This window comes from Galeopterus variegatus, unplaced genomic scaffold (assembly GCF_000696425.1).
Source record: "Galeopterus variegatus unplaced genomic scaffold, G_variegatus-3.0.2 Scaffold6098, whole genome shotgun sequence".
NCBI lineage: Eukaryota > Metazoa > Chordata > Mammalia > Dermoptera > Cynocephalidae > Galeopterus > Galeopterus variegatus.
This window is the reverse complement of record NW_007732209.1, coordinates 46,474-57,159: the sequence shown is the minus strand read 5'-3', so window position 1 is coordinate 57,159 and position 10,686 is coordinate 46,474. Positions and strand designations below refer to the sequence as shown.

General features: G+C 37.4%; 1 protein-coding gene across 2 annotated transcripts in view; it reads left to right on the top strand.

Moving 5' to 3' along the window:
- Positions 1-6,190, top strand: part of TAB3 (TGF-beta activated kinase 1/MAP3K7 binding protein 3) — a 58,656-nt gene extending 52,466 nt beyond the window's left edge. For both annotated transcript variants that reach the window (XM_008590441.1, XM_008590442.1), the window contains exon 10: positions 2,058-6,190. In XM_008590441.1, coding sequence (XP_008588663.1) covers positions 2,058-2,206 — 149 coding nt within the window. In that variant the 3' untranslated portion in view covers positions 2,207-6,190. The remainder of the gene's footprint in view (positions 1-2,057) is intronic.
- The last annotated feature ends 4,496 nt before the right edge of the window (positions 6,191-10,686 follow it).

Genomic DNA, 10,686 nt, shown 5'->3' with positions numbered 1-10,686 from the left:
AGCGCCGCTGCGCTTCCCAAGCGGCGCACTTATCCAGTGCGCCACCGGGCCGGCCCCAAGAAGGCACACATTTAGTCAGATGGATTATTTTATTTTATTGGCAGCTGGCCGGTTTAGAGATCCGAACCTTTGACCTTGATGTTATCAGCTCTGTGCTCTTAACCAAGTGGGCTAACCGGCCAGTCCAGTCAGATGTTTAATACAGTATGGATAGTACTATAGAGAGGAAAAGTCAAAGTAGGCTGAAGTTGTCAGGGAAAACTTGTAGAAGAGACAGAATTAATTTAACATGCAATAAAACATTTCTCGTTTTTTAAATTTGGCTGGAATAAAGCATAACTGTTTACTGTCTATGGGTAATGAACTAGGAAAGCAATGTATTCTGAACTTTTTTTTTTTACTATACATACGTGGGGTACAACGTTGATTTTCAGTAATTGTGTAGAATGTGTAGTGGTTAGATCAGTATAGTTAGCTTATTTGCTTATTCATGATTACAATACGCAAGCAATCATTTTTTGTAGCCGTTGACCAATTCCTCATCAGCCCCCCGCCCCTTTTCCACTTCTAGTTTTCTAAAAGTTCAACATATTACTGTGATTGTTACTTCTTTCTTTCTTTCTCTCTGTCTCTCTTTATCGTTCATTTGTTTATTTATGGATTCAGCTCCCAGTTATGAGTGAGAACATGCGGTATTTCTCTTTCTCTACCTGGGTTGGTTCACTTAGGATAATTTTCTCCACGCTCTTCCATGTTGTTGCAAATGGTAGAATTTCATTCTTTTGTATGGATCAGTAGTATTCCATAGTGTATATATTCCACAATTTCCTTAACCATTCATCCATCGATAGTCATTTAGGTTGGTTCCATCACCTAGCTATTGTAAATAAAGCTGCAGTAACCATGGGAGTGCAGGTATCCCTTCAACCTTATGTTTTCCAATCCTCTGGATATATCCCCAGTAGTGGGATTGCTGGATCATATGGTAGTTCTATCTGTAGTTGTTTAAGGAACCTCCATACTGTTCTCCTTAATGGCTGTAGTGATTTACGGTTCCACTAACAGTGCTGGAGAGTTCTCTCTCCACATCCTTGCTAGCATTTTTTATTCTCCTTCTTTTTTATAATAGCCAGCCTGATTGGGGTGAGGTGATATCTCAAAGTGGTTTTGAGTTGCATTTCCCTGATGATGTTGAGCATTTTTTCATATACCTGCTGGCCATTTGTATGTCTTCCTTTGAGAAATGTCTATTCAGCACCTTTGCCCATTTTTAAATTGGATTATTTGGTTTTTTGCTGTAAAGTTGTCTGAGCTCTTTGTATATTCTGGATATTAATCCCTTGTCAGATGCATATTTTACAGATATTTTCTACCATTCTGTAGGATGTCTTTTTATTCTATTGATTGATTCCTTTGCTGTGTAGAAGCTTTTTAGTTTGATATAATCCCATTTGTTTGTTTTTTCTTTTGTTGCCTATGCTTTTGGGTGTTATTCATAAAGTCATTGCCCAGTCTTAAATCCTGGAGCATTTCCCCTGTGTTTTCTCCTAGTAGTTTTAAAGTTGCAGGCCTTATATTTAGGTCTCTAATCCATTTTGAGTTGATTTTGGTATACTGTGAAAGGTTTGGATCAAGTTTCATTCTTCTACAAATGGGTATCCAGTTTTCCCAGCACCATTTATTGAAGAGGAAGTCTTTTCCCCAATGTACGTTCTTGCTGCCTTTGTCAAAGATCAGTTGGCTGTAAATATGTGGGTTGATTTCTGAGTTCTCTGTTCTGTTCCATTGGTCCATGTTATTCTGGACTTCTATCCGTCTTCTCCTTAGAGCAGGAAGTAAACTGTTTAGAACAAAGTAGAATATATATTATAAACTTTCTGTTCAGTTATGCATTTCCAGTAGATATGTTTATTAATTGGCTTACACATTAGATATGGTAGAAAATTACCTCCCTTACTTTTTGTGGTAGTTTTTATTTCAGTTTGGATTATACTTAAACAAAATTTAATCTGGTTTTTTTTCCCCCCTCTCTCTCCTTTAATCCTAACTTCCTTCAGAGCATCTAACTGGCACCAAACAGAGTCCTCGGACACATCCCCGAGATGAAGACTATGAAGGGGCTCCATGGAATTGTGACAGCTGCACCTTTCTCAATCACCCAGCACTAAATCGCTGTGAGCAGTGTGAGATGCCACGGTACACTTGAAGTCAGAAGAGTTGGCACCAGGTTGAGAGTGAAACTTTGAGCACCCACCAGAAGAAAAGGAAACCTTGGGAATCTGTTCATCTGCCCAGCCTTTTCATTTCCGATTGCACAGGGGGAAGAGGAATGGCACTGTGGTCGCTGTGCTCATGAAAGGGAAAATGGGGAGGTGTTTTTTTTTTTTCCTTTCTCAACTTACTGCAGAGTGAGAGATAGAAAGGGATACTTGAAACTGGGAAAGGAATCACCCCTGAAAGAATGTGCATAGATAAGTCAAGAGCTCTTCTGTGGAATCTCAATTGTTATAGTTACTGCTGAATAGCCCTTATTTTATAAACTAGAACTTTGAATCATGGTATGAAATGTTACAGTTTATGCAGACAAACTGTGAATTCCCAGAGCAGACTTACCTGGTCACAGCGCTCTGGAAAACCAAGGCTCCCCATGCTTCACCCACAATATGATTTTCTTTTTGGACAAGATGATAAGGGTATTTGCAATTGCTGCTTTTTTCAGGGGTAAATTCAAACACATACATATACACAAACAAGATGTTTTAAAATGTGATTTGTAGCAGTCAGGAATTAGGCATATTATGCCCTTTGTTTGAAAGTACAATCAGAGGTGATAAGATCCCTTTGGCTTGTACAATGATTCATCAAGCTGTATCAACACTGGTAACTAAGACCTAATTATGCCACATGAGAGATATATTTTTTAAGTTACTGCATGCTTTTATTAGGCTATTCGTTTTAAAAATAACAAATAGGTCCTTATAAAGTATGATTTTATAAATGACATTCTTGTAAAACTGCGCTTTGCCAATAGCACAGTGAATGTATGCCAAATGTAAGTCCATTCCAAAATCCATTTGGAAATCTTGAGCTCAGCTGTGGTTCTTAAGAAATGTTTGCAGTCCATAGGGCCTTTTTTTTTCCTCCTTCCAATTTTGTTATGAATTCATGATGTTTACAGCACAGATAATACTTTGTGCCATATTCCTAATTTAGTTGGAAAAAATCAATATTAGCTGTTCAGTTAAGATTTATATGCACATATGTGAATAAACTAATGTGAGGGAAACTATAGTTGGCCAATATCATAAAGTTGCACACTGCATTATTTGGGGAGCAAGAGAAGGCTACTCAAGGAATATTATTAAAAGAAAGATAAATACAGAGGACTTTGAAACAAAGAACTTTTTAAATTGAACATAGCTGTATTCAGCGATCATATTGAGTTCATTCAGGCAGTTCAGGTAATATTAAAACACTCCTTATTTATGAAACAGAACTTCAAGGTGTGGATAACTGAAGAGATGTAAAATCATGTGATTCATTAGGGTACATCACTGGACAATTAATAATAGCACATTTAATTAAGGTCTCTGCCATTGTTGAATTTTCTTCTTAGCTCAGTATTGGATTTTGGAATCTCCCCTCATTTTGGTGAATATAAACAGCAATAAAGTTGGTAGGTTTTCCCATCCTAAGGGATTTCACCTGAGGTTATAACCTTAGGAATATCCACTTTCTCATACTAGGTGCCCTCCTCAACAAACATATATACACACCCTTCATGCTGTCATTGTATTCTGATTTAACAGTAATCCATGGCAAACCTGGAAAAACAAGCTGCACTTAATAGCATCATGAAACCAAAGGCATAAGAACTCATAATAGTTTTCCATCAAAATCATAATTTCACACTCTGTAGCTTTGAAAACATTTTTTCTTATGTGGAAAATTCCCCAAAATATATCCACTCGTCTCCCAAAGTAGGCGTGGTAATGTAATTACCCTGATAAAACATCACTCGTACAACAGCTGTGGCAAAACTGTGAAAATAATGGTAAGAAAACAGGCTTAAAAGCATGGACCTAAAAACAGCATTCTTTAAAGGCTTTTGTAACACTGGTCTCTGTCTTCAATAACAGTCTAGCAATCCTACTGTTCTGTAATATGCCTTTGCCTTTGTATGGTTTCATATTTCTTTAGTAATGGTCAACCCAACTTGGTTTTCAGTAACAATTTAGGGGAAAAAATATATATACTGCTTGGTGTCCTAGCTAAAAGGTTTACCAGTCTTCAGTGATGTGCTGAAGTAGTAGCAATTAACTTGGCAGTTGGCAGTTGAGAATGAAAGTAGCATGTCTGAAAAGTCTGATGCTTTATTAAAACCATGTAGATGACTTTAAAACTATTGCATGAAAATACATCAAGGCTAATAAGCTGTTTTCATACAGTAGATGCGTGGTTTCAGTCCTTTGGTAATATATCTAGTCAATCATTGTTTTCACCTGCTAGGAAAAATGAGAAGACGGTGTATTTCATAGGTGTAGAGGGTGGGGTATGAGACATCAGAGATTGACTTTAAGGAAGTTTCGTACACATTAATTTTTAATTGCCTACAAGTTTTATATGCCAACATAGGCTGTATTCAGTTTTTAAAATGAGCAAAATGATTTGACACTGATAAATTTGATATATTGAACTGTGTCCCATATATAGGCTGCTGCTTGCCTATGACCAGTTGGAACAAGAATTCACTAACCTTCCAAGGTGCCTTTTCTAAAGTGTCTCCTAGTCAGATTGGTATGTACAGATAAGTGGCATATAAGTAGCAGGATATAAATTGGATGATGCCTGGTTACTGAGGTGCCTATGCTCTTTGGATCAGTTGGTGTACTTCTTGTTTCTTGTAAGAGGTTTTCTTAAAATACGACTAGTTTCATGTATCTGGTAACATAGAACTGACTATACATTTTACATTATTTCACTGTTTTATAAGCTGGGTTTTTAGAAGGCACGTTTGCCATTCTGTACATTGCCCCATAAATTTTGGAGTAGTTCCTAAAAGTTTATAATAGAGGAGCCAGAAACTTTCTAAGCATTGTAAAATGTTCTGAATTGATATTGACCTTGTTTGGGAGAGAGTAGAGGCAGGGGGTCTTAAGAAACAAAAGAAATGCATTGTAAAAATGTAGTTTTAGAGCAGATTAATGATGGTGGGGAAAATGTTGCTAATTTGTCTATTTCCCTGGAAGAAATGGGAAGTGTGATAAGCAGTTTAATTTTTAAGGAGCTGGTCTCAATTTTAGTACTTTTTAATTATTAAAAGAAATCAGTGTTTCCTTAAATTTTGTCGTTGCTTTGTCACAGGTATCTAGGGTTCATAACCAACTTTCTGTGGCAACTCAATTTTATATAGTCCTTTAAAAGGTTATTGTAATGTCTTTCTGGCAGTATAAATAAAAAGCAAGAATATAAGGCATAAAAGAATCATCCTTTAAAAATATCAGTGATGTATCCTGGAATGTGAAGACGTCCCTTTATAGTTAAAAACTGAATTATTTTAATATTGTAACATTGTTAGACCTTGAATGAGTCCATGTTACAGTGTGTGTCTGTATATCTGTAGAGAAAGAAAAATGACAATTGAAATGTTACATTAAAAATCAGAATAAATTGGGCACTGTCTGTGTTGCACCACTACTGTATCTTTTTGAATGAATTAACAGTATTTTCCTATTGTAAAAGTTAATTCTGAGGATGTTTTCACATTCACCAGACATGATTTTTTTCTGTATTATTTGCATCCCCAAATATTTAATACAAGTAGATTTTGCATGGCTTGGGCATTCAGAGATTAATAGAATGATTACTCAATTTAAATTTCTAAAGCCATGAAAAGTTGCTTTGAGACTGAACAATTCAGAATTCTTATTTATAATGGCACCCAATGTCCAATGTTTCTTTTCTGTAAAAGAATTGATCAGTTTCTTCATTAAAGCAGCAAGAACTTATTAAATCTTGTAAATACCATGTCTCTTTTAGATTTCTGTGTATGCTGTGAATGAAATTATTTTGAGATGAAATTGTACAAAGGCATTTTACAAGGCTATGCATGCATCGTACCTCCAAACAGTACATATTCGGAAAGTCAAAGATTCCTGCAAAATAAATTAATAAACTAAAACAAACACTACATTCTGCATCTTTTCTGTGTAGTTAGAAGTAATTTAGAGCATCAAACTAGTTCTAGTTGACTATTGCTCTGGACTGAAATATGCTCTTTCACAAACCTAATCATTCATTACATTTCTCTTTATTAGAACATGTAGTAATGTTAGATTCGGGGTAAATATTAAGTGCACATTAAGTCTAATTTGAAAATTTGATAAAAGTATGAGGTTTTATATAAAAGTTGGAAATGTTAGGAACTTATATTTGTTATTTCACTTTAATATGTCATTTACAAAAGTATGAGTAATTTTTAAAATCTTTGTTATTTATAGCTAGTTTTTCAAAAGTAAAATAATCACAGTCCATGACACTCATCTTGCTAGGGTCTGTAGTAAACCTACCCAACTCTTGCACAGAAATCACTACAGATGAATTACAGTAGATAACCTTTTCCATGATTAAGCATATTTAAATTCAAAATCATTTTCACTACATTTTTTAATATATACAAAATTACAAACATATACATGTGCAAAAGAATTGTATGATGATCCCCCATTTATTCATTGTCCAGCTTCCAGGATTATCTATGTATAAGCATTCTTACTTGATCTATGAAAGGGGTCTTCAAAAAGTTCATGGAAAATGCACAGTATGAGAAAACGATGCATGGATTTCTGCACCAAAATGAACTCGTACTAACTTGTTATAATATCTGAATAGAACCTAGTTTGAGGCACTAAATAGGGTAAGGTATCAATTTGAAAAGAGCCCCTGTCTGAGCAACATGAATTCTAAAATTGAAGCAAGAACAAACCAAGTTTAAGGTGAAGCTTGGGTGAAATAATGGTGGCATCATTGATGCTTTATGAAAAGTTAATGGGGGCAGCGCCCCCAAAGAAATCATCAGTTTACAAATGGATAACTTGTTTTAAGAAGAAATGCAACAATGTTGAAGATGAAGCCTGTAGCCACAGACCATCCACATCAATCTGTGAGGAAAAAAATCTTGTTCATGGCCTAACTGAGGAGGACCCATGATTAACAGCAGAAACAATAGCCAACACCACAGACATCTCAGTTCAGCTTACACTGTTTTGACTGAAAAATTAAAGTTGAGCAAACTTTCCAGTCGAGGGTACTAAAACTGTTGTGCCCAGATCAGCTGCGCACAAGGGCAGAGCTTTCAATGGAAATTTTAAACAAGTGGGATCGAGACCCGGAAACATTTCTTTGGACAACTAACTATAATAGGAGATGAACCATGGCTTTCCCATCAAGATCCTGAAGATGAAGCACAGCCAAAGCCATGGCCACCAGGAGGTGAAAGTGGTCTAGTCAAAGCAAAAGTGGACTGGGCAAAATCAAAGGTCATGGCAACAGTTTTGGGGATGCTCAGGGCATTTTGCTATTGGCTTCCTGGAGGGCCAAAGAACAAAGACATCTGCTTATTAGGAAAGTGTTTTGAGAAAGTTAGCCAAAGCTTTAGCAGAAAAACACCTGGGAAAGCTTCACCAGACAGTCATCTACCACGACAATGTTCCTGCTCATTCCTCTCATCAAACAAGGCCAATTTTGCAAGAGTTTCTATGGGAGATCATTAGGCATCCACCTTATAGTCCTGATTTGGCTCCTTCTGTCTTTTTATTTCCTAATCTTAAAAAATCTTTAAATCTCACCCGTTTTTTTTTTCTTCAGTTAGTAATATAAAATAGACTGCATTGACATAGTTAAATTCCCAGGACACTCAGTTCTTTAGGGATGGAGTAAATGGTTATCATCGCTTACAAAAGTGTCTTTAACTTGATGGAGCTTAGGTTGAGAGATAGTTTACATTTTTTATTTTTATCTTCTAATTCCATTTTTTTCTATGAACTTTTTGCAGCACCCTTATATTCTCACCACCCCATTCCCTCCAGATTATTTTGAAACAAATCTTAGACATCATATGAATTCATTTGTAAATAAACTTCTAACATAAGCACAGTATACTCAATCACATTTTACAAAATTAATGATTTTTAATATTGAAAATTTAGTGTTAAATATCCCCAGTAGTCTCTCAGACTTTTTTTGTTTTATAAGCTTGTCCAAATTAGGGTCTAAATATGATACTTGAAATTGATTATGTCTGTATAAGCATTCTCATATTCTCTCTCTCTCACTCTCCCTCCCTCTGTCAGAAACCCAGTTATTTGTTAACTGGAATATTTTTTATAAGGAAACTTCTCTTAAATATTTAGTTACCTTCCACTGCATCTTACAGTTAAATGATGCATAGAAATAATGTCGAAGATAACTTTAAAAATAGTATGTGAAGTATTTTTCTTAAGTCTCTTCCTCCTCCTCTCATTTCCCACATCCCGGATTGTGCCTTTTAAACAATTGGTTTATTTTCAAATAGAACATTATTTCAAATCAGTTTGGTTACACAATAGTGGTTCACTGTGGTGCTCATTTTCATAGACATCTGTGAGGACTACATTGTTTATCCCACTATCCGTCTAATGATTTCTCTTTAGGTATTGATCAGTTTTTCATACAGAAGTCTGGGGGGCTGGTGTGCAGGGGATACCCAGTGTTTGTCTTCCACCTGTACCCCTCCAAAGACTTCCTGACTTGACTTTGTCTTACTGACCTTTTTCTAGGACATTGACTAGGTAATGTTTTGTAAAGGAGGTTTCAAATATCTTAATAGGTTATAGAATACATGAGTAAGATTTTGTTTTGTAAGTTCCAGATTCTCAGAGCAGTCAAACCATCACACTTGTCCTGTGTCTTGAACATTGGTGGGTGTGCTTTTGACCGCCCTTTCAAAACGTTACATGGTAAGAAATATATAGTGAGGGAAAAGTCAAATGATGCATCCTAGCTCTCTAAAGTTTTGCATTGTAGTTTGGGAACGCAACTCCAGTTAGTACATTCTATATTACTTGGCTTTCTTTTCGCTTATTTGTGCATTTACTCTCAGGGACTGAGGCAATTTTCAGTAATTCTGTTCCCTTGAATAAGAACTGCTAACATTTGGGCCGGCCCGGTGGCGCACTGGATAGTGCGCCGCTTGGGAAGCGCGGCGGCGCTCCCGCCCGAGGGTTCGGATCCCACATACAGACCGGTTCCCGCTCACTGGCTGAGCGAGGCGCGGGAGCAACACCGAGGGTTGCGATCCAGTTGCCGGTCCCCGGCCCGGTACAGGGGCAACACTGAGGGTTGCGATCCGTTGCCAGACACGGAAAAAGACAAAAGACAAAAAAAAAAAAAAAAGAACTGCTAACATTTATAGCCATTTCTAAAGCCCATCCCCCAATTCTGCTTCCTCTTAAATCACTAAGAATAATCTGATTTGGGTGTTCATGATTCAAAAAAGATCTTTATTTGAAAGGTATTTTGGGTTGAAGGGAGGAGAAAATTGGTTTAGCATGTTGAAACAGCTTGCGTTCCCTGTACACTTTATTTCACCATGCATCAAATGGTCAAACGTAGCAGGGGAACTCCCATTTCAAGATTATAGTTTGAGTTTTTCCTCCCAAATTTCACTGACATAAATAATACAAACATTCTTTTTTTTTTTTCCCTTTTTTGTCTTTTTTACTGACCGGTAACGGGATCGCAACCCTCGGTGTCGCGCCTGTACCGGGGACTGGCAACGGGATCGCAACCCTCAGTGTTGCACCTGCACCACGCTCAGCCAGTGAGCGGGAACCGGTCTCCACATGGGATCCGAACCCTCGGCGGGAGCACCGCCACACTCCCAAGCGGCGCACTCTCCAGTGCGCCACTGGGCCGGCCCAATACAAACATTCTTAAGGGCTGGGGAACAGGGAAGGATGTTCTCAGGGGGTCAGAACAGACAAGAAGCAGATGGGGATTACTGAGTGCAGTAGCAACTAGTGTCAGTCCACAATTCCAGCCATCGTGAAGATCAACCTGCAAAGCAAGTCTATGGGACTCCCCAACAGAGCCCATGAATACCCCCAAACTCTGAGCAGTGGGCAAATGGAAGGGATCTGTGTGCTGTACAGGAAGCATGTGGGTTGCAGCACTTGCCTTCTGGCTCACTTGGCACCACGGTTCACTAAATAAAGAAAGCACTTAACGGAAGTGGTTTGGCCACCTAGATAAGGGGCATAAGGCACCAAGTAACTTCAAGCTGCCACAATGAACATAGAGGAAAAACCTACGTGGCTCAGCTGAGGATACCAGGGAGCAATTTTCAATCCCAAAATAAATACCTAAAACACCACCCACTAGTGCCTGCTTATTGAGTGGCTGAAAACAAATGCTTAATAAAGCATTGAACTTCCTGATCTTTACAATAATTTGTAATCAAGTAATTTCTAACCAAGAAAAATACAACTACAGAAGAAAAGTAAAAAATATTTTACTGTCCCTTTGTCAAATATTTAAAAATTTGGGCAGTGGCCCCACAAGGCATTTTAAAAAACACTTTAAAAATCAGCAAACACGGAAAGATGTAGCATTCTGGGGGGGGGGGGGGAAAAAAAAAAAAAAAAAAAA